Source organism: Sander lucioperca, chromosome 9 (genome assembly GCF_008315115.2).
Source record: "Sander lucioperca isolate FBNREF2018 chromosome 9, SLUC_FBN_1.2, whole genome shotgun sequence".
Taxonomy (NCBI): Eukaryota; Metazoa; Chordata; class Actinopteri; order Perciformes; family Percidae; genus Sander; species Sander lucioperca.
In genome coordinates, this window is record NC_050181.1 from 29,907,062 (window position 1) to 29,932,560 (window position 25,499).

Here is a 25,499-nt window from a genome sequence, read left to right on the forward strand (position 1 = left end):
ACCCGTTTGGGTTTACCAGGTCTGTCCAGAGTCTTCCCCCACCCTCTGACCCAACTCACCACCAGATGGTGATCAGTTGACACCTCTGCCCCTCTCTTCACCCGAGTGTCCAAAACATACAGCCTCAGATCAGATGAAACGATTATAAAATCGATCATTGACCTTTGGCCTAGGGTGCTCTGGTACCAAGTACACTTATGAGCATCCCTATGTTCGAACATGGTGTTCGTTATAGACAATCCATGACTAGCACAGAAGTCCAACAACAAACAACCACTCTGGTTTAGATCAGGGAGGCCGTTCCTCCCAATCACGCCTCTCCATGTGTCTCCATCATTCCCAAAAAGATGCTAGAATGAATAGCTGTGGATGCGGGGAGGGGCCCATAGAAAATGGGTTGTTTTCGGACAGACCTGCCCCCACTGCTAAAAAAAAAATCCTAAAAGGAAACACTGTTTACTTGTAAACATTGGTGGCAGACAAGGTGTCTGCTGACACTGACAAGGTATTTTACACTGACGTTTGCAGAGATAACGTTGGCTGGAAGCCATCTGTCCCAGGCACAGGATCCTGTTTCCCATCTAACAGTTAGCTTGTCAGGTAGAGACATGGTGTGCTGAGGAATCTGTTTAATAGCTCTTTGTCTTTTTGATTATTGGAGTTATTCATGGTTTATTCATTCGGTTTTCAGCTGGTGAATCAGTGCCGTGGCCTCAGTAGTTTTTCCTAGTCATAGGCTGATTAATGCCATTTTGAGATAATCGGCTGCTGCCTCCACTCGCAATGCCGATTAACAAAAACTGTCTGTAGCAATTATCTGTCTCGTTTATTATTAAATAGTTGTATTTTATCAGATAAAAAAAAAAAACATGACATTGGCATTATTTATGGGCCGCCAGCTGCTGTCTGAATATCAGCATCAGGAAATGAAAAACCCAAAAGTTAGACAACAATTATACATATAGTACAAAAACAGCCATGACAAAGAAACATGTTTCATGATGTCCTCCAGATCTTAACTGGCAGCCCACAACAGGATTGACTGATGTATGAAAGACTTCTTGAGCCTATTGTGTCTGTCTGTAAGAAGGCAAAAGTTTTCCCCATTTATAAAAAAACTAGTGCTGTCAAACGATTAAAATATTTAAAATCGCATTAATGTCATAGTTGACTCGCAATTAATCACAATTAATCGCACATTTTTATCTATTCTAAAGCCTTGATTTCTTTTTGGCCCATTATTTTTTCTCATCTTAATGCTCTTATCAACATGAAAAAGTGGATCGGCTTGCTTTGTGCAAATATTTTTTGAAGTTTGTTCTTAGTTGTGGTATCCATGTGCTTCTGTCTGAAGCATAGCCTGTTAATATTAATATGCAGTCTATTGTCTGAAGTCATCCATTGTCGCCTGGCTTTGACGAGGGGGGCGGAGAATTTGCATCAGCTGTGTGCTTGGCCATCAAGTGGTATTTCAGACTGGACGTGCTGCGATGATAGCTCAGTTCACAACGACAAAACACACAGATCACTTTGGTCTTGTCAATGGAACCATTTGGCAACTTTTTAAAAGTAAACTTTCCATTCAGAATCTTATTGGCGCTCGCCATCCACTCAAAACGTAACGTTAGCCTACTACTCTTTGGCCGGCTCGCAAGCCCAAACAAGTGTGTGCGGCGTGCCTGTTGTTTTGTTTCTGGTCTAGCTAGATCCGGTGTGGTGTTGTAGTTTTTCTAACGTTACTAGTTGTTGCAACAGCATGTGAAAAAAACTACAAAGTTTGCTAGGCTAATCTCACGATAAAAAAACGCCGTTAAAATGGGTTTGCGTTAACGCCGTTAATAACACGTTTAACTGACAGCACTATAAAAAACTAATTTCTACTTGTGGCAACCCTTTTTATTAAATCACCACACTATTGAGCAGAAAGAACTGCAGCCAGGTACTGACACACTGCACTGTTTGATATTCCTGCGTTTGATGAATTAATCATTAAAAGACCTGTTATTTTGCATAATTCTAAGTTGCCAACTCACCTGTGTGTTGTGACGACACCTGGGCCATGTAACAACAGAGCGCTGGCGGCTATAAAGTGTCTGTTTACACAACAGTCGTGGGTTAACCAATAGTTCCAAACACTGAATATGAACTGCATTCATTGCTGCCGTTTCCTGAGCAGTTAGTAAAACCGCCGCTAGGTAGATCGTACAGCATAGTGCCGGCGCTTTCAGCAAAGCACAGGTACACGTCATCTTTCTGGCTACGTCAGCGACAACGAGGTCAAAGTTGAAATGATTTGAACTGTCAGGGTAGCGCTCGGCGGCAACTTCAAGCTCTGCCCCACGCCGAGGGTGGCGCTCCCTCCCAGTTGTCTCCACCGCTCTCCCCATAGGAAAACAATGGCACAGCCAGCGCAGGGCGGTTTTACCAAAAATACTGTATGTTTATATATAAATACTAAATAATGAGTAGATTTATCAGACTTGACACAAGTACAGTGTTATTGTAACCTATACCAAATGATGGCCACAATGACTTTTTGGCAGCTGGCGTACCCCAACAACAACAGGTTGCAATAAACCACGGAGGCTAGCCAAGTACAGAGAGCTGTGCATGGTACTTGGAGAAAAGATAGACTTGTAAATAGTGTCATGGTGCCCTGTAGTTCAGATTTTCAAGGAACCTTACCTGGTCAGCCACTCTGTAAACCTCGTTCTTGTCGCTGCAGTCACACAGATAGTAGTGGACTCTGCTGGCTCCGCTCTGCTTAGCCAGTCTAGCCGTTTCCTTCATCCCGTCCTGGTTAATATCCCACAACACCAACACAGTGCCACGAGCCGCAAACTCCTGAGCCATGAGGCGGCCGATCCCGCTACCTGCCCCCGTGATCAGCACCACCTCACCAGCGATGTTCTTCTTCTTCTTGGGCACAAAGATGTGGATGAAAGATTCCACATTGTACCAGAGGGACAGCAGGAGGACTTGGATCGTTTCCAGGAAGAAATTCATGATTGAACTAGGAAGGAAGGAAAAGAAAAGAGGACACAGAAAGAAACATACACAGTGAACTCAAGTAATAAGGGGGTGAGTTAAGGGTGATTGGGACAGTGTTTGAATGTCTGCCTTGTGTAGGTTTTCTTGCCATAGATTTGAAGGCATATTTATTCATTTCTGTATTTTTTTCAATTAGGCTATTTCATTTTGAAAAAAAAAACGATTTCAATAGCGATGAGCTCAACCAAAAAGGTTCAAATAAACTGAGAAATGAGCGGATCTTTTCAGAAAGTGATTCGGTTCAGTTTACTCAGAAGATTCGGTTTTTTGAACGACAACACACACTAAGGTTGCTTTCACACCCGCCTCGTTTGGTCCCCCTGCTGGTCTGACCCTGGAGCGTTTGGTCGGATAGTCCGGTTGGTTTGGGCTGCTGTGAAGCCTTATCCGAACTCTGGTGCGGATCAAACTAACTCTGGTTACTTATACGTGACTTAGGGCGTTCTCACACCTGTAGTTCATTTGCTTTGGTCCGAATCAGTTGGTGAGTTAGTAAACTTGGAGCGATTTGCCCTCGGTTGGTTTGGTTTGGTTTCACACCTGAAAAAATCCAAGCGTACCAAAATGCGTCATTACAAATCAGGCAAGAACGTCCAGCCCTCTTATTGGTCAGATTATTATTCATCAATAATGTGGATACAATGACTAAGGGTTAGGTAAAGGCAAATAACAGAACAGCTAGAACAGTCTGGTAAATTCAGAAAATGACATCGCTTTACTGTAATGCAGCCTGTTAAACCATGAAAAGATTGTGTCATATCACAATATTTAGATTTCCAAAATTGAAGAAGATATCTAGTCTCATAAATCGATGTCGACATAATATTGATATATTGCCCAGGCTTACTGACAACCCGTGGCGGTTTTTGGCACGGGCCAACCGGGCAGTCGCCCGGGGCAGCATTTTTTCATGTCACATGGTGGGCGGCACGAGAACTTAAAAAAAAAAAAATAATAATCTGCTTGTTGTAGGCTATACCGTTTTATTAATTTATTAATCTTGTTAAATGTTTTATTATTGTATATATTGTTGGCACATTTATACTGTATATTTATTTTAAGTTCTGATAACCTATACTGTCATATTTTGTGCAGAATTGTGTTAATTGTGGAGATTGTTCACCTTAAAAAGTGTGTTTTCTGTTGCAATTGCAATAGTTAAATAAGTGGATTATCTTAAGTGTGTTTTTCAAATGCTCTAATGAAGGATTTGTGCAATTGAGAAATATAATTTTCTCTTTCACTTATGTTGTTTGGGGCGCTCGAAGGGGGTCTCGCCCTGGGTGTAATTCAATGTAGAACCGCCACTGCTGATCTCTCTCTCTCTCTCTCTCTCTCTCTCTCTCTCTCTCTCTCTCTCTCTCTCTCTCTCGCCTTCTTCTAAAATATTAGAAACGCTAAAGCAGAAACAGGAAACCCGAGACGTTATAAATGTGGTGTTCCTCCATTATTTCTGAAACCAGAAGTGACGGCGAGTTACGGATATTATGTATAAACAAGCAACCGTCTCGACCGCGTGACGTGTGTTAACAATGTTTGGTGCGTTTGACAACGTGCAGTGTGAAAGCAAACCGAATCAAATGAAAAAATGCAACAATGTTGCAACTTCACCCCCGAATCGCACCGAGTCCACCGAACTATAGATGTGAAAGTGCCCTTTACGTTATACCACAGAGAGCAAGCAAACAACCCCGGTCCTAACGGTTCGGAACACACGTTTGAACGGGCACTGCACTAGTAAGACTACAAAAGTGTGAAGAGTAGAAAAAGCAAAGTTCTGTCCACTACAACATGTTTCGGTGAATAACGTTAGAGGTAATGGATTAAAAAGAAATAACATTAGCCTATGTTCTAATAGCCTGGTTAAGAAACATTTCCTTTCCTTTAAAAGCAAGCCATCAATACATTTACCAGTTAACGTTATGATACTGAGCGAGACACTAAAGACAACGACTTTTTAGGACTCTGTTTAATCGAAATGAGCGTCTAACTTACCAAGACAGAAGTCCTACTGAGCGAGTGAGTTTAACAGTTCGTCTGTCCCTGCCTGCTCCTACTGTAAGTTAGCGTTATCAGATTTAACCTTTGCTCACCACATAGACAGGTTACGACACACATACATATATATACACACACACACACACACACACACACACACACACATATATATATATATATATATATATATATATATATATATATATATATATATATATATATATATATATATATATATATACATATATATATATATACATATATATATATATATATATACATATATATATATATATATATATATATATTCTGCTCCAACCAAACGTATGTTATCAAACAACAACATTAAAGCTCGTGGAGCCGCCGAACGTACCGTGATGTCAGTTCTGGCTGTGTTCGGGCTATTTTCCCGAGAGGCTCGACCGTTGTTTATGTAGCCCCGGGTATTTACGAATGCTACTATGGCCACGCCCTACGAAGCAGCTCGATTGGTTGGGGTTAGGCATTGACCTCGAGTGGTTAAGGTTAAGACAGCCGATTGGTCAGGGGATAGGACCTGTACAAATCGGGTTACGTTAACGCCTGGCCAATAGTAGTGTGTGAATGCTATTGAAGGGCGGGCCTTGGTGTGGCCATAGTAGGATTCGTAAATATGCCCCCGGGAGAGAAAAAACAGCTTCTCTTCTGCTTCTTCGTGTGAAGTGGTGGCGGTTTAGACAATACTAGGCGTATCACTGCCCTCCTCAGGAAGTCACTTTAACCTACATGTTCTTGCTTTAACCCTGTGTCATGTAGGCCAATGATGAAGTGATGGTTGTCTGTTGGCCCAATAAAGATTAAATTAAAATGCCAGAACTCCTAATATAAGTCTGACAATCTCTTATAAAAAATTTTCCTTTCTATATTAGCCTATATTTGTTACATTCTACTAAAACATGCTTAATGGTTTTGGAACTCCCCCGCTCACACAGCCCATTAGGATGTTTTCCTATGATGTATGAGGAAGGACTGATTCAGCCGACAGTGGCCGAGCCGATTAATCACTGAATTTCTATAGTTAATCGCAATTAATCGCATATTTTATCACATGATTAAAATTCTATTATTTTGCATTTCAGAACTGTTTTTAAGTACATATTAACAATGGAAAGCAATTCTTATCAGTGTATCTTGATTGGGAATCAAATGAATGCAAAGAAAGTCACTTTATGAACTTGACTTTAAGATTTGTATTTGTTTATTATATATTTAATCTAGTCACACATTTGAATCTAGAGTCAATATTAGGGTTGGGTATTGTTTGGTTTGGATACTTTAAAACGGTACCGGTGCCTTAACGGTGCCTGAACCGGTACTTTTTAAGAAAGTTAAAAAAAAGAAGGGTACTAAACAGTTGGCGACATTAAAGAACGGCTTGTTTATTGCTAAGGCCATATCGTCAAAATGAAATGTTTAATAATAATGTAATCACTATAACAATAACTTATTTCACTAGTAAATAGCTGTTGAATGACAAAAACAACCACCAGATGGGAAAAGGGCATTTAACAACAACTTTGAATGCACCACAAAGCTGTAAATTACCAGTTTCATTGAACGCACCGTCTGTGTTTTTCCGACAACAGCAGCTGCAGATTGTTACATCCCGGTGTCGGAATCCTCTACAGTGAAATACAGTCAAACTTTACACTGTTTAGTGTTAGCTGTCAGCATTGTAACTGTGTTTAATCCAGCTACTAGCTATAGCGGTAGGCTAACGTTAGCTGCTGTCGAGTATAGTGTTAACTAGCGTCACGTGCAGCGATGTTTCTGTTGTCTGTAACGTCTGTTTCAGAGCATCAGAGAGAAGTGCAGAAATATCAGTGGCACCAGAATGAGGCACCGATTTTTACGAGGAAGTACAGCAAAATAGTAGCCTGTTAGGCACGACACAAAGCTGAGTGAAGTGAAAATAAATTAATAAATGCGGGCATGCGATTAATACGATTAAAAAAAATTAACGCATTATGCTCGGCCCTTAATCGCATCGCGATTAACGCGTTAATGCTGACAGCCCTAATTTGAAGTAATGCAGTAATGCAGGATGTGTGCATTTAGTTTCCATGCTTATTGCTTGTTGTGTTTCCACAACAATGTTAGTGAGTAAATCTACTGAAATGGCCACCACACCATAACAGAGGAGGACAGATGAGAATGCAGAGGTTTAGACACGTATGTCATGGCTGTTAAAAAGCAATGGCTATCTGTATGTCTTTGCCAAGTGCAAACCAGTACAGAAGGCATCAATAAATTGTTGGGGAGGGTCATCCCTTTTTTCCATATCATTTTGGAGGGTCACCCAAAATGTATTGCTGGTGAAGGGAGGGTCAGGTCTATTTTGACTAAAGATCCCAAAACTCCTCCAGTGGTCCTGAAATAAATAACGAACAGTACCTTAATTAAAATCCCCATCAATTATAATTGGGTAATTCTGTCCATTTTGAATTTCGGCTGTTTTGGATTCCATAGTGCCAAAGAAAGAGGGCTCATCTAAGTTGGGGGCATATACACTCAACAAAATTATAAACGCAACACTTTTGTTTTTGCCCCCATTTTTTATGAGCTGAACTCAAAGATCTAAGACTTTTTCTATGTACACAAAAGAACAATTTCTCTCAAATATTGTTTACAAATCTGTCTAAATCTGGGTTAGTGAGCACTTCTCCATATATCCATCCACCTCACAGGTGTGGCATATCACGATGCTCATTAGACAGCATGATTATTGCACAGGTGGCCTTAGGCTGGCCAAAATAAAAGGCCACTATAAAATGTGCAGTTTTACTGTATTGGTGGGGTCCAGGGGGGAGGGGGGGGTCCGAGTCCGAAAACCAGTCCGTAAACAAAAAAAAAAGAAGTTGCTGGATATTGGCAGGCCACTCTTAAATGTGCAGTTTTACTGTATTGGGGGTGTCCGGGGTGTCCAAAAACCAGTCAGTAAAAAAAAAAAAAAAAAAAAAAAAAGTTGCAGGCCTCTCTAAAATGTGCAGTTTTATCACACAGCACAATGCCACAGATGTCGCAAGTTTTGAGGGAGCGTGTTATTGGCATGCTGACTGCAGGAATGTCCACCAGAGCTGTTGCCCATGAATTGAATGTTCATTTCTCTACCATAAGCCGTTTCCAAAGGCGTTTCAGAGAATTTGGCAGTACATCCAACTGGCCTCACAACCGCAGACCACGTGTAACCACACCAGCCCAGGACCTCAATATCCAGCATCTTCACCTCCAAGATCGTCTGCGACCAGCCACCCGGACAGCTGCTGCAACAATCGGTTTGCATAACCAAAGAATTTCTGCACAAACTGTAAGAAACCATCTCAGGGAAGCTCATCTGCATGCTCGTTGTCCTCATCGGGGTCTCAACCTGACTGCAGTTCGCCGTCGTAACCGACTTGAGTGGGCAAATGCTCACATTAGATGGTGTCTGGCACTTTAGAGAGGTGTTCTCTTCACGGATGAATCCCGGTTTACACTGTACAGGGCAGATGGCAGACAGAGTGTATGGCTTCATGTGGGTGAGAGGTTTGCTGATGTAAATGTTGTGGATCGAGTGGCCCATGGTGGCGGTGGGGTTATGGTATGGGCAGGTGTATGTTATGGACAACGAACACAGGTGCATTTTATTGATGGCATTTTGAATGCAGAGATACCGTGACGAGATCCTGAGGCCCATAAATTACTTATTAACTTATTAACAAGGCCCGGAAACCACCCTGACTCTCTCCAAACTACTCCTCTGGCTCCTCATGCCACTGTACCTACTCTGCTGTAGCATTCCTTTTTACTACTGTTTAACTTATTTTACTATTTATTTAAATTTATTTTATCGTTATTAATACATTCTGTGTGTATATGTTTATACTTATATTGTTTATATTCTTTTCATCCTTCTTATATTTGAATGTCTGACATGCTCCAACAACACCATGACAAATTCCTCGTATGTGCAACGTACTTGGCAATAAAGCCCTTTCTGATTCTGATTCTGATTCTGATTCATTGTTGTGCCATTCATCCACGACTATCACCTCATTTTGCAGCATGATGATGCACGGCCCCATGTTGCAGCATGATAATGCACGGCCCCATGTTGCAAGGATCTGTACACAATTCCTGGAAGCTGAAAACATCCCAGTTCTTGCATGGCCAGCATACTCACCGGACATGTCACCCATTGAGCATGTTTGGGATGCTCTGGATCGGCGTATACGACAGCGTGTTCCAGGTCCTGCCAATATCCAGCAACTTCTTCTTTTATTTTTATTTTTATTTCTTTTACTGACTGGTTTTCGGATCGCCCCGGACACACCCCTACTGGCACTCGAACCCACCGAGTAATAAACATGTCCTACCCAGTCTCGGCGTAGTCTTTTATTGTCCAGCTCTGAGAGGTGAGTCTCCTGGAGGAAAACTACAGTATGTTATATTTCTTAGCTTTCAATGTGCTGAGTATTTTCTTCCTTTTAATTAGTTTACCCATGCCTTTTGTGTTCCAACTACAGATTTTCAACCCCCTAACATGGTCACTCTTGTTCATATAGATGTAGGTTGAAGCATTGGTGTAGCGCAGCCTAAAAACTCTACAAAACATACAAACAACGTCCTCCATAATAGGAGCACACAAAAACAAAACAGGAGTTAAAATACTCCATCAAGAGTGCTAAACGATATCACGATTCACACTCTAAACACTAAATTATATATGTCACTTTCAAGGTTACTTGACACATCAACACCATTGAGAAAGCACCTGCTATGCTAGACATCCTGATCCAACATTAAGTTGCGCAAAGCGCCAGCTACTGCTATCATCTGAACCCAAAATCCCTCATAAACTGAGGGAAAACTATGAAAGTAACAGGGGAACTCTGCAGACCTAGCCTAATAACAATTTGAAGTAAAACAGAGTTTACACCACACACCAATATGCAGAGAGAGTTCTTAGCCCATGATCAATCAAGGCTATGACAGATTAAGAGAGAGAGGAAAAAAAGTAATGCTGAATGCTATTAGCCCCGACCCTTCATAACAGTTTAAGCCCAGTATGGAGAATGAAAAAAACCCAGAAAAAGGTCTTTGTGTTACTCACTGTACCAGCTATACTTCCTTTCAGTGGCAGAAAAAATCCTGAGCGTTGCAGGGGAGGCAGGTGCGAACTTCATGCGCTGGTCGTTAAATTTTTTCTTGCATTCCTTAAACTTCTGACGCTGCGCTTCTACCGCTTTGGTGTAGTCTGGGAAGATGCTGATTTTGTTGTTTTCCCAGATAATCTCGTCCTTAGCTCTAGCCGCACGTTGAATCTGTGACACAGAAAGCACAGGAACTTTGTTACGATAGCTCTAGGTGGGCGGCCCTCCTGGTGTGGTGCCAGAGTGCGATGTGCACGTTCAATGACAAGCCCCCTTGTAAAGTCCACTTCCTCTCAGGTAGCACCCTTTCCAAAAATTCAACAGAATTCTTCCCCTTGCATCCTTCAGGAAAACCACGAATTCTCAAATTATTACGTCTGCTCCTGGCCTCTAGATCATCCACCCATTTTTGCATTTTCGCTAGCTCAGACATTGGAGCAGGAGGGTTAGCCCTTGCCACATCCGTAGCTTCCTCAAGCATGGCAATCCGAGTCTCAACATTATCTAGTCGTTCCGAAAACACTTCCAGTTTCTCGCTTATTGCTGTAGTTGTCTGATTGATTTCCGCCAGGACTGCCTTCTGGCTCGCATCCATCTGCTTCAGTAGCTGGTGCATGTTCGCCACTTCGGTAGCAAGGGCATCAGTGATAGGAACGCCATCTTTATCGCTAGCTATAGCAGTCTTTTCCGCAGCATGGTCAGTGTTTTTAGGCTTGTTGGTCTGCCGTCGCGTCTCTTTTGCCGGTTGAAGTGACATGATAGATGTCAGAAGTTGGCCAAAGTATAATGCCGTCGAGTAATTAGCAGGAAGTAAACTTAAAGGGATGGTTAGGAGTAATTTCACCCTAGGGTCCTTTGCACCATGACCTCGAGCCAAACCCTTCCCCCGCCCCCCAGAAGCTTTTTTCCCTTGGGCGAACATTGGGCTAGTTTGCGCTATCAGCTGAATGGCTTAGTGCAGGCGCTAATGGAACCAAAGGTGTATCTTGTAAATTACACCACTAACAATGCCCGGAATTGTACCAAACTTCTACAGTAGTACAAATAGGTTATGTACTCATAAAACGAGGCACTGGAAAGTTTGTAAGTACACCAGGAGTTTATTTAAATAACACTTGCTGATGGCTTCTACTCTCTGCTGCTACCGCTGCTAGCTAGCAAGCTGTTCTCTCGCTTCTTGCTCCTTCTTCGCTACTTTACAGGTAGCCTCTTCCGGCAATAGATGTCTTGCTGTGTGCGGGATTTCGCGGGATCTCGCGCGATCAGCCAGTTTGCTGAAAACTGTTTTTTGGTATATCCAAGTGTTTACAACTTAGTGTTAACTAATAATTGTTGCAAACTGGTACTACCAACAACATATTAGTGCATTTCTGGAACAAGGCGTCTTGGATATACCAAAAAACTTTTTCAGCAACACCGGCTGATCGCGCAAGATCCCGCACAGAGCAAGACCTCTATTGCCAGAAAAGGCTACCGGTAAAGTAGTGAAGAAGGAACAAGAAGCAAAACAACAGAAGAACAGATCAACGAAATGGCAGAGTTTGAGGTTAACATCGAAGGCGACGATGAGTGTATCAATTTCGAAGTTCGCCCGCACCTATTCGAGCCTGAATACATGGACGAGGAGCTACAACTAATGGAGGAGAATCGGAGATAGCTCAGTGCCTGCCTGCACCTGACATTTCAGTGAAGCTAACGTTAGGAGGACACACAAACCACTCCACAGCGGATTCCTACAAGATTAATAAAGTGTAAATATTGATCATATCATGTCTGTGATCTACGTTGCAAGCATGGTTACTAAACGTTTGTTGTTTCGTTGTGTTAAGTTACTATTAAAGCTGTGTAAGCTAGCATTTAACGTTAGTTAACTGCTAACGTTATCTAAAACAAATTCTAGCCAAGCTAACGCTGGCTTACTGTAGCTACGTTACTGAGCTAATTTGCCATGGGAATCATGTAGGCTTAGTGAGGCCTTACTCAATGGAGCTGTATTAATTATCGTCTTCTCTCTGTAGAACAATGAAACATTGTGTGACCTGCAGGACCCGAGCAGAGCTACGATGCCGTCCCAGGTAGGTCAGTAATGTAGCTATATGGTCTATTATGACAAATTAGGGTGAGGCTATTTGCACCTCTGGTACAATAAGCAGTGTATGCTATTCATACCCTGGTGCAATTAGAAGAGCTATTCGTACCCTGGTGCAATTAGAAATGAATGCTATTCGTACCCCGCCGGTGCACACAGCAATGTGTTCTATTAATACCCCGTCTGGTACAAATATCAATGTATGCTATTTGCACTCCTGTGCATTTACAGTACCTTGGCATACCGTATGTTTGCACACAGTTATTATCCATACTACTCATGTATTACACCTTTTTGGAATATTATTGCCCTGACATTCTTACCCTAACCATAACCAATCCCACTCCTCTTGCCTAAACCTAACCAACCCAACCAGAGCAGGCATATTCATGAGTCTTCCCCTACCACCCTGCAAAAAAACGTTCGCGTTCGTGGGCCCTGACTTGCGCAATTGCGTGCAAATTATCCAATCCAAAATGAAAAAAACTAAATCACTTCCCCAGGGAATTGAACTCCAGGCTCCCAGACCAAAGATCAGTGTTTTAACCACTCACCTAGCAATTCTTACAGAATGTTGTACAACTGTTTACCACTTGGTGTCTTCAAGCCTCAGTTGCTAGGTAACCATACTGTATACAAAAAATAGGTACTAACTAACAAACGGTTGTATGCTTTCACTGAAGACAAAAAGCGCAACTGTAGTATCCATTTTCTAGAAATTCAATTGTTATAAACTTTAGAGACAAAACTTTCCTAATACGCCAGTTTCTGCAGTCATGGAAGATGAACGTCCGCCATGATTTCGGTGCACGCGAGCAACGTGTTTTTGTTGTTACGTCACAGGGTGTGAATAGCTCAGCTGTGTGGCCGAGGCTATTCGTACCATGGGGTGCAAATAGACACTCCGGACAAATTATTATCCAGCTAACTACAAATTGCTGTGGTTGCTATTGGTCTGATAATACACAATGCTAGGGTATTGGTTAAGTTGTACAATGTAGAAGCTGTGAATATAATGTATTCTATCTAGAGGTTCACACATACAGTACATATGCAGTGTTAGCACTGCTTAACTGGTTCATCTTTATAGTTCTGTGCTTTATTAAGCTATAGCATAGCATAAAAACAAACTCAGTAATGATAGTTACATTTACAGCCAAGAGGATGACATTACAAGACAAGAACAAGAATGACAGAATGTTCACCTGTACTTTCCTAGTTATGACAAAGACTGGCTATCCTAATTCTAATTACATGTATTCTGTTGCATTTGCAAGCAGGTCAGCATAAGGAAAGTGTTCATAGTGTTTTTAAAGCCTAAACATTTGCTAATGGCCACTTAAAAGCAAGTTATTTTAATTGCAAATCACCCAAGCTTGGAAGCCGCAGTTATCAATAAGAACTTTGTTACCATTTGATTTGTGTAAGGAACTTTGTTATAATTTTCTGTCACAGCTCACATCAGGCAGCAGGCAGTCCAACCAAGAGGACGTGGTCGCAGCAAAGGGAGAGGATCCTTCGGTCTCTCTGTGGAGGAAACACTACGTTTGCAAAGGCTTCTAACAGCCAGGGTATAGACCGATAGAGTATGTAAAACATTTGAATTATTTCACTCTCAAAGGGGATCCATACATTTGTAAGTCAGGTCACTTTCGTCTGTAACCAAAAATCATACATTTAGACTTTGCAGCTGAAAGTTTAAAGCACTATTTGTTTGTCCAATCCTCTACATAAACTAAAGCCTTCTGAATTTGTTTTTAAAATAAACTCTGTAATTCTACCTTGTTTACAAATGGCTCCATCATCTGAAAATAAAGACGGCCTCTCCAATATTACTAAATATGTAATTTATATAATTAAATAAGACTGGACTTATCACACTTCCTTGTGGGGTACCATTTTCTATTTTGATGTTTTTTTTTAAACTATGTCCACCCACTTGTACTTGTATTGTTCTGTTCAATAATAAATCTTTAATCCAGTTAAACATTCTGTCTCTAACTAGATCATACGTTTTATTTATTAGTCCCTCCTTACACAAAGAATCATAAGCTCTCTCAATAACAAAAATACATTTACCACTTTTTCTTTATTAATAAATGCCATCTTAATATCTTGATCTAAAACAGCTACTGACTGTATTTTTGATAATCCATTTCTAAAACCATTTTGAAAGTCAGCAAAAAATCCTTTACTTTCTAAGTAAAGTAGTTAGATTTGTTATCATTCTTTCCATAATTTTACAAAATACTGATGTTAGTGCAGTAGCTGGATATGAGCTAGGATCAGATGCAGACTGAGCCAGGGACAGGCTGAATATCATTGTAGCACACCGGTGCTAGCTGGTTAGCACACAGTTTGCTTTCTTGGTGTTCACATGTTTGAAAGCCCTCCTGACGTCTTGCATAGAAAGGGAGATAGGTGTGAGAGGTGTACCAACACATCCATTAACCTCTGCTCCAGCTGTTTTAGTTTATGGCTGCCGATGGCCTCAAAGCGAGCAGAAAATGTATTTAGTTCACTTGCTGTAGACACATCAGCACTTGATAAGTAAGAGGGGGTGGACTTGTTATCTGTCATAGTTGGACTTGGACCTTGCCACATCCACATCATTCTGGGGTTGCCCTCCTGGAATTGTAGTTCCACTTTCTTCCCATAGTCTGTTTTTGCCACCTCTCCTGCTCTTCTCACATTGTAGGCTGCTGTTTTGTTGATGTTTCCAGACTGCAGTTCTAATTTGTAGGCTGCAGTGTGTGTGTGTTCATGGCCTCCGGAATGGTTTTGGTAATCAATGGTTTGTGGTTGTGGAATGATTGAGCTGTAGTTCTGGGCACAGCTTTATTGTTTTACAAATGAATCTACCATAGACTGAATTAATCCATAGATGTCTTGAATGCGCAAGCAGAGAGAAAAAAACATGGCCGGTTTATTGTTCACATTAAAGGTCCAACATGTAATATATTTACTGTAATAAATCCATACATTACCCCAATGCGTCATCAGATATAAAGGAAACATGCTAAGTTGAAATACTATCTTTTCTGACAACAATGCTAATGCCAGTATTTTCTCCTTTTGAAATTTCTGTTCCGTGACAGAGTTTCTGTTTGTGTTTTGGCCTGTGTGTTGTTATCAACTGCCCAGTTTGTTAGAGATATACCTGAAAAAAACCTAAACCCAGCACTACAGCTGTAACGTTAGTATAGCCATGAAAGCAGCAAACAAACAGGATCAACGGAGATAGATTCTACCCGAACAGTTGCGTGACCAGAGATGTAACAAACCCTGGGTAAATATTTGAGATGTATTTGAAAGATGGAGACAGCTTAGAGCCCAAAAGGAGGCTGAGTTGGCTAATTTCCTCCTGAACAGGTAGCTAAGCATTAGTTTCAGGTTAATTTATCACGGCTACAAGGAACAGGCATTTTATTTCATTTCAACATTTGTGTATTCACATTGAATTATATGACTAGTACCCAAGTTGGTTACTTGCAAAAACAATTGAGACACAGCCAGTACAGTGATCCTGACTGGTCCTGGCTAACGCTGCCATGCTTACCCTGCTAACTGCTAACGTTACCGGAGGACCAGGCAAGCGAGCCACGGCTGTTTACAACGTGTAGTCTGTTCAGCGGCCGTAGCCGACAACAGTGAGCTAATTTTAAGATAAGAGAGGGGGGCTGTAAATCAAGAAGTGATTGTTGCCATAATTCTAAGCCAATAACGTGTGTTAAGTCGGGTGGAGAGGATGGCAAGGTAGTGTTATTTTTAGCGGTTCCAACCGTAATTCTAAGCCAAAAAAGTGTGTCTGTAGTTGGGTACAGAGCTCGCGTAAGCATAGGCTTTTATGACTTGTCAATATAGCCAGCATCTAACGTTAGCTACTCCGCTGTGTTGTGAAGTAATGTCTGACTATGTGAGACAAGCGTCTAGCAACATTGTTGTGGATGCTGCGGTCTCAGCCTGGCAACCAACGTGAATTTCGGATCTGGGGAGGAGGGGGGCGGGGGAGATGACTCTCTCCAGTATTTTGAATTTGTACTGCAGTAACTATTTTAAACACTAGCTGTCAGTATTACATATTGCGTATAAGTATAAGTAAAGTTTACATATAAGTAAAGTACAGGTAGCTCAGATTTGTACTTAAGTTAATTAGTTACTTTCCATCACTGTATTGGGCTATAAAAATACAATTGACTTGCCTTGTTCTTAAGACGATCAAGGGATGTCATGACAAGAGCTTCCACAAGATGGCAATAGCAGTACAGACAATACAAATATCATTATTTATTCATTTCACACACATTTTCACTACATGAGTGTTCATTTGTACTAGTAATGTGTTAAGTTATTTTTGGTGATCAAAATGAAAAAGTTAATTGTCTAAATCATTCCATACTGCATGGTAACCTTTCAGACATAAAGTTTTAGTGGTCTGGTACAGTTCTGACATAATGCCTAAAGAAGTGGTGACAGACACACAAGTTAAATCCCAAGTTTGGGGCCACATATCACATTTTCCAAATGTGTAGCTTTACATTTGTTACTCTTGATCAGTTTGATATGAATGAACATGACCCCTGCTCATAAAAGAAGGAAGCTGTGCAAGTATAGTAGACTTTGTTTCAACTTTGTTGAATGTTAAATGTATTCAGTGAGTTATGGCTTTTGTGAAAACAATTAAAATGGTGGGCTGCACACATAAATTGATATGATTACATTTTGTATATCTGGTTTCACACAGTTCTCTTTAAAGTGACTTGCTGCCTGGAAAGATTCACTCAACTCAGAAGCCAGAGTTGCTAATTTCCAAGTTAGGTTATTGACGAACAACACACACACACACGCTACCCAGAGGCCATTAATCTGCACTCATACTTCAAGCCTTTGAATTTGTGCTGAATTTGTGCCTTTAGTGGAGCTATCATGTCGTAGCCCAAAATAGGGCTGGTGTGTTGGGCTGTTCTTTAAACCCAGTCCGTCACTGGTCTGACCAAAGAGAAATGTTTTAGCAAATGGTTGTTATTCAAAAAGGTTCCATAGGATGGCAGTAGCAGTCCAGAGACAGACAAACTGCGCCCCCGTTCACCTCTTCATCTGTTCTCAGTCAGCAGGGACCCCAATATGGATACCTCCTGATGAGAAACACTTCAGCTCTGAAATAAAGCTCCATAACTTTATTAAACAGAAGCTGCTACAGAACCATATTACTTATAGTTTGAACAATTATCCATGCATGGTGCCAAATAGACTCCCTGCTTCAGTACCAGGTGTACACTGGAGTTCTATCACTGTTTAGCATTACACCCATCACATATACATTTCTATCAGCTGTTCCACTTCAAGCGAATGTTTGTCAGTGTTCAAAATAGTTTGCCATGTTCCTGGTGTAGCAACAAAGCCCCAAGACTTACAATTCAAACAAGGTAAAGCCTTTGATCTAGAAGTATTCACATTCTTTAAGTTCTTATTTAAAAGTTAAGTTTGTAAAATGTCTTCATTGTGTACACTCAACACTTCCTATTTATTTAACATTATACAATCAGATTCACTTACACATAGATTTCAACATGGTGATCTTGGTGGTCAGCCGAGGCCGAGGCCCACATGGTCCAAGGCCCCTGCTGATGTCCTAATTTATCCCTACCAGCTCAAGGACATTCCTGGAATAGTCTGCGGATGCTATTCTGTGTGCGTGGCCAGCCAGGATGTGTAATGTTCTTTATTCATTGTTTTGCCCTGAAGTCAGCAGTGCAGGTAGTGCTTTCTCCTGCATTGCGTAGCACTCCTAACAAGCTCAAATGAATTGTCAGGATGACATAACAGATGAGATATGGTTAAGGCAGGGTAGAAGGTTCAAGATAGTATAACTAGTTGGAGTAAGGGGCCTAAGAAGATGACTCATGTGTTTTGGGTTGGTCTTCGTATGTGGATAACTAACTATCCAGAGTACGTTGATGATTTGACACAAGTCTTGATTTTATGGTTCTTCGAAGCTGGTTTAAAATTAATCTGGAACAGTTGCTATAGCAACAAGTCCTAAAACTCAAACCTGCAAAAGTACAGTTTATGGACAGTTAGCTGGATGATTACCCCGATGGTTGGGAGTGAATCCCATTTATGAGCTCATTGTGGAGCACAATGCAGAACAAAACAACACCAACATAACAAAAAACAGGCCGTACGATGCCCTATAAGACCAATTAGAATTGAGAATTTAACAAAGCTGTGTAATAAAATAATATAATTAAACATAGGGTATATGATGGTTTAAGTGTGTAGTTGTATTGAATAAAACTTCAATAATTGAACAGATAAAGATGTTTGCTTCTCAGTTTTTATAATAAATAAAAATCATTTTATATTGTCTAAAGATTAGCACCATACAAACAGGGAGAACATTACATACATAGAAAAAGAGGGGTTTAGTGGATCAATCTTCCAGATTTTAGTCAAACAATTTTTTTTTCCACTTTTCTTTTTAAAAGCAGTCATGGCGAGCAGGTGTTATTTCTAAAGTTTAACACAACGGCTGTCAAAATAATGCTGTGAGCATTTGGATCAATTGGAGCCTGTGGAACCTGCAGTGATGTGTGTGTGGGAACAGCTCAGTGACTGACTGAGAGCATCTTTCACAGCCCTACGTGTCCCAAAATGCATTGTCACACTGCTTAGGCAGTCCTTGTAAATTCACTACATTTTGAAATATTACTTGGCCGAATCAAATCCATCAGCTGGCCATCTGTCATTCTTAATTGCATTGCACGAACTGGATCATGTAAAAAATAAATTCACGATATGCTGTAAATAGTGGAAGCCACTGTTTGTTCTTGTGAGCAGCCTGGGCCCCATAATCCATTCATGTTTTGTTTTTTAGCTTGCTTACATCAAGTTCAAATTATTCTCTTTATTACATAAACTCCCTGGGAACCATCAACTTATCTGGGTGGAGAGGTTTGTGTGTCCCTATGAACCTGATGGCTGTGTTGTCTGGAGCCTGGGGGTCCTGGTAGGGTCTCCCATGGCAAAGTGGTCTCAGGCAAGGGGCCAGACTAAGAATGGTTCAAAAGCTCTATTAGTCAACAAGGAAGAGGAAGCCCGGGGCCTACATCTGGAGCCAGGCCCAGATGGAGGGCCTTTCTCCACCTTTGACGCTCCTGTAGCAAAGGTTAGTATTCTCTTAGCCAGCACTTCCAAAGAAGGTCAGAGATGTTCTGTACTATACACCTCCTTTTGATGTAGAGATCAGCTTTCTCAAACAGTCCAGGTGGTAACACTGGTTGTCTTTTCATTGTATGCAGGTGATTGGGCGTGAGAGCCTCCAGATCATCGGGGTCTTCAGTTAACTGAATGGCTTCGACTTCACAAAGAACTGTATGGAATCCTTCATCATCCAGGGTTTGTTGATGCAAAACTGATGTTAGAATCTGTTGAACCATCCTAATTATGCATTCCCACACACCTGCATGATGAGAAGCTGTTGGTGGGTTGAAGCTCCTCTTTATCCCTCCCTGTAGAAAAGCCTCTTGTATTTTCTTGTGACTTAAAGCAACGAGAGCTTCTCTCAGCTCCCTTTCAGCTCCCTTTCAGCACCAACAAAGTTGGTTTCATTGTTGGAGCGTATATTACAGACCTGTCCTCTTCTTCTAAAAGCAAATCTCCGCAGAGCATTTACACATCAGTCAGTATCCAAAGAGTAAGCAACTTCCAAGTGTACTGCTCTACATGCCATACAGGTAAAAATGACTCCATAGCGATTTTCTAGGCTACATCCTCTCTTGACCTCATTTGGTCCAAAATAGCCAACTCCCACATTGGTGAATGGAGGAAGATCTGGAATAGCTCTCTTTGGGCAGGTCGGCCACTTCCCTTAATGGCACTTACAGAAGCCACAGTTGGACAGGATTTTTCTTCTAAGAAAAAGCACTGGTAAGGGACTGTTTGTTATTTATTTAAGGGGCCACTGGAGGAGTTTTGAGACCTGTAGCCAAAAAAGACATGACCCTCCCCTTGCCAGTAAAAAAATTTCTATGACTCTTCAAAACAATTCGGAAAAAAGGCATGACCCTCCCCCAGCAACTTATCGATGCCTTCTGTACTGGTTTGCACTTCGCAAAGATATACAAGCTCCCATTGTTTTGTTTTTTAAAGTCATGACATACATGACTAAACCTCTGCATTCTGATCTGACGCATCACACTCCTCTGTTATGGTGTGGTGGCCATTTCAGTAGATTTACTCACTAACATTGTTGTGAAAACACAATAAGCATGGAAACTAACTGCATTGCTGCATTACTTCAAATACTAAGTTACTCATCTAGTAAACTAGTATTCACATGAAATAAAACAATAAAATATTGAGACCAGTCAGCAAGGCACTCTGGGTAACATTCAACACACAAACTGGTTGCTCGTCACTAGGCTTCCTCCACTTCGCCATTTAAACAAAGTGGAATAAACGTATAAAAGTCCAAATCTACACAAAACCCGCAATCAGTTAGTAAGCTGACATCAAATGTGGCACTTAGGAAACCTTTATTGCAACCTTGACACGGTAAGATGTCCAGACTAGTGCAACGGTAACTTTCGTTTTTTGCGTCCTGCTGCTCCCATCGTCAGCCAGGAAATACTTTGTTTTACTAAAGCAGTATATGAAATCTGATGTATTACCTACCACCATTTAGTTGTTTTGTGTTATTTAAGATATTTATAAAATATCTGGTCATGCCAGATATAATTAATTATTCCACTCATTTTTTAATCAATGAAATTACCCGCTTCAGCCACCAGGGGGCAGCTCTCCCTGCCCCCCAACAACTCTGCATATGCGGTCAGACCATCTGGTAGCGAAGGAGGGCCGAGACTAAGAGCTACATGGAAAAATATGCACCAAACAAGCCACTTTGAAATGTTGCTGTTTCATGAATGCAAAAGTTGGGTACCCCCCCCCCTCTGGACTGAAAAATGTTGGATGACCCTCCCCTCAGCAAAGAATAAAAAGACATGACCCTCCCCTATTTTCCTCCGGTGGTCCATTCCATAAATACCGAACAGTCCCTAATCTAATATTTTTTCCCCCGTAATCTGGAGAGAATGTGGTTTCTCCCACAATGGCCCACCTGTTAGTGAATGTTCTTTAGTATTAAAGAGGATACATGTTGATCTTTGGATAGGATGACTGGATGTTTTGTCTCCTCAGACATTGCAGCCTTACTCAATCTCCCTCCAAGCACTCCAGCCTCCAAATTGGGGTCCAGTTTGTAGATTGTACTCTCCTTTTGCACTCCACATTTGCCAGATGATAATGAAATGATGGATATTTCTGCTTCTGCAAAGTACTCTGGAGTCAAACAGTCCTTCAAATGCAGTTTTAATGTGCCATTGATGTCTGCATCCTTTTGACTCAGTTGTTGTCTTTTTCGGCTCATTTCATTTAGAGCCTTCCTGATTTTCAGGATACACGCAACTGACCTCTTCAACCTTCTCAAGTCAGAGCAGTAGGTTATTGGTTGCTTTGTAGCATTTGGTGTGTCCTTGACTATCACTGCATTAGCTATTAGCTCCCTTTTGACCTTTGGGTCATCAACAGCAATCTCGGAATCCAAGATTCTTACTGGACACACTTCCTCTGTTTTCCACAGAAATTCAGGACCTTCAATCCATCTTTGGTTTATCAAAAAATGACCTATCGTTAACCCCCTTGAGGCTTCATCTGCAGGATTCTGCGTGGTATGAACATACCTCCACTGAGGGACATCAGTTGCACTGCAGATGGTAGATATCCTGTTCGCCACAAAGGTTTGAAATCTCCTGTCCTCGTTCCTGATATACTTCAGAACTGAAGTACTATCAGTCCAGAAACATGATTTGTCAAGTGGAAGCTGAAATTCATGCTCTAAGCATCGTGTCAACTCAAATGGCGAGAACAGCTGCAGTGAGTTCCAAACGAGGAATCGTCACTTGCTTTAGTGGCGCCACTCTGGCTTTTCCTAGCATGAAAGAGACACGGACACTGTTGTTCTGCATCCTGAGATATGTCACAGTACCATATCCACTATCACTGGCATCTGAAAAGTCATGTAATTGGCCATTAGTGAGTTGTCCAAAATCTGATGGCTTGAGGCATCGATCCACTTTGAATGCTATCACCTTGTCTAGGTCTCGTAACCATTTGATCCATTGCTGTTGGAGAGCAGAGGGAATCTGATTATCCCATCTATTGCTCCTCCTACACAGATCTTGTAGTATGAGCTTAGCTGTAAGTGTGAGTGGTGTAAGAAATCCTAAAGGATTAGAAACTGAGCTGACCCCCGATAGAATCCTCACGCCTAGAATGGGGCTGTTCCTTGAGTGACATCTTGAACTTGAAAGTGTCTTTCTCAACTCACCAATGAAGGCCAAGGGCTCTCTCTCTCTGATTCGTGGACAGGGAAAAGATTTTCTACTTTATTTCGTGGTGGTCACCACGAAATTGGAACGTTACCATTTCACGAACTGTCATGGAACTTCCATGCGACTGGGCTGCAGCCTGCTCTGGGGGAGATGGTGACAACATGATCCGCGGTCTCGGGGGGACACAACAACGGGGAAATTAAACGCTGCACGCCGGCGACAACTGCCATGACACTGGCCTGCTCTGGGGGAAGCGAAAACTGGGACGCCACACGCGGTAGACGGTCAACAATGGCTGCCGGGACACGATCCGCGGTCTCTGGGGGACGCAACAACGGGAAAATTAAACGCTGCACGCCGGCGACAACAACGGCGACAACAACGGCGACAACAACGGCGACAACAACGGGACGCGCTACAACAACGGGACGCGCTACAACAACTGGACGGTTGTGGTTAGGAAAAGAAAGACGGGGAAAGGTTATGGTTAGGAGAACAAGAATGCGGAAAGGAACTACCACACGTGGGACGCGATCCCCGGTCTCCGGGGGGGAAAGTCCTGTGTTGTTTGACCCATCCACCACCCCAACCAACCTCCTTACGCGGATGTTTGGCTTTTCAATACTACTCGCTGCCATAATTATGCTGTTATCACGTAATATGCGTCCCATTCAAATACATTACTTTAAAATTAGTGCTCACCAACACAATAAAAACCAGAAAAACGTGTCCCTGTACACAAATCAATAGATTAAATTACGTCACCATTTCATGAACTGCCATTAGACTGGGCTGTATCATATTAACCCTGGATTATACAATGGTGTCATGTGAGTCAACCAGTGTATTTAGGCCTACCTAATTTCTCTCTCCAAAGTCACAGAATAACTTCAGTAGTCACAGGCTTACTTGCTTTGGTCTTTGTAAAGCATTAAAGTTCAACAAAGAATGGTTCACATAAGAAACGTTCCTTTTTTTATTTTTATTTTCTATGTACACCCTTATAAAATCACCCCAGTAGGCGAAAATGATTTATTATTTCCAAATAGAGCTATTTATATCATCTTGTAAAACATAGTCTTTTTCTTATATTGCAATATATATCGCAGGGAAAAAAATATTATATATAATGTTTTCCCCAATATCGTGCAGCCCTAGTGTAGACCTCTGGTAGGTCATAAAACGTTGTCAACCTGTAACTGTAAACTGATGCACTTGAGCCCATGGTTCGTAGTCTGATTTTAGTTTTCCTTCCATTCATATTTAGTTTCCTCATCTGGTTTTCTGAGCAAAATGTGGCTGTACTGCCTGGGTCAACAAATGCATAGGTTTGTATGACTTTGTCTCCTTTGCTGGATTTTACCTGAACTGGTAAAATAGATAAAATCCCGTCATTATTCCGGGCCCCTGCATGACCACAGACAGGTTTATAATGGCTTTTTCTACTCTCAGGAGTACATAGAATATGAAAAAAACATGTTTACTAAAAGCTTTGATTACTAAAGAGTTTGCTTGGCTCCACAACATTATACAGTAATGTTATATGAAGGGGAATGCATGAAACAGTTACAGAATCTAAACTATTTTTGTTGTGCAAAGTAGTAAAATAAACTTAAATCAAATAAATACACATACCAACAACTTCAACATGGGGTCATCCCTATGTTATGTTCCCCGGGTCCTATGTTCCAACGTTTTTCCCAAAAAGGGTCCTATGGGTTAGGGTTAGGGGTTAGGATCCCTTGGTCCAAGATAAAGTGACATAATTAACAGAGCAGCCAAAGAGCTGCATGCAGCTCAAGACCTGCAGGTTTGCCACCCCTGACCTAATCTTTCCTCGTCTAGGCCTATTTGCATATGCGCGTCAAACGTAGGCCTACATAGGCCTATTTGCCATGGAATTTGGCAGTAATGGTGGAAAAAGTAACAGACATAGGACCCTTTTTCAAAAAAGGGGTCAGGGAACATAGACATAGGACCCGGGGAACATAGACATGCTCCCCTTGAACATTGCTTCCTTATCAAAACAAAATAGTTGTGAGATAGTTGTATAAACGCTACTTGGCCACAGGTAACATTAGGTTGTTGTAGAAAAGTGGGCGTCTGAATGTAGCTCCGCTGTTAGCTTGCTTTGTTGTTGTTTGAATAACGTTAGTAGTTTGGCGGAAGTATTTCGGTGAGGCAAGACATCTTAAATCCAGTGTTTAAATCATTGCTCTGAACCCGTCTTTCTCGACGGTCGGTAGCGGGACCGTAGGTAGATTGTTATTGCGTTCATAATGTTGATCCGCTGCATGCTTGAGGTGACAGGTCTTTAACGTTAGCACGGCTGAGTAACGTTAGAGCGACCGAGTAACGTTAGCAACAACAGTGGAGCGACCGGAGCTTCTCCCAGTTTAACAGTTATGCTACCTGGCTAGCTAGCAGCTATAATGTTACCAAGCATGCCGTTCAGCGGTGTAAATCTGTAAATTATTAGTGTTACAAATTGTACAACAATTGGACAACTCCATAGGAAACAACAGGGAGGATTCATAAAATTAGAAATTAATGGTGGATTTATTACGTTTATTTACTCAAAAACCCTGACAAATAACAATGGTCAAACGATGTGCATGGGGGACGTGTAAGACCGATAGCCGGTACCATGAGAGGCTAGAAACTGGGGTATATTTCATCCTTTTCCCCAAGCCGAAACGGGACAAGAAGAAATGTATACTGTGGATCAGACTGTGTGGCAGGCGAGAATATCAACTTAACGTCAACAAAATTAACAAGGAGATCTACATTTGTTCA

The 25,499-nt window shown here is 41.5% G+C and overlaps 1 protein-coding gene across 3 annotated transcripts in view; it reads right to left on the reverse strand.

Annotated features, from left to right (window-relative positions):
- Positions 1–5,505, reverse strand: part of LOC116040811 (epidermal retinol dehydrogenase 2-like) — a 38,836-nt gene extending 33,331 nt beyond the window's left edge. For 2 of the 3 annotated variants that reach the window (XM_031286479.2, XM_031286485.2), the window contains exons 1-2: positions 5,047–5,178; positions 2,686–3,013 (exon numbers count right to left, since the gene is read on the reverse strand). In XM_031286479.2, coding sequence (XP_031142339.1) covers positions 2,686–3,006 — 321 coding nt within the window. In that variant the 5' untranslated portion in view covers positions 3,007–3,013; positions 5,047–5,178. Of the gene's footprint in view, positions 1–2,685; positions 3,014–5,046; positions 5,179–5,422 lie in introns of those variants that run through there. The other variant, XM_031286495.2, reaches the window with a different exon arrangement.
- Positions 5,506–25,499: the final 19,994 nt, after the last annotated feature.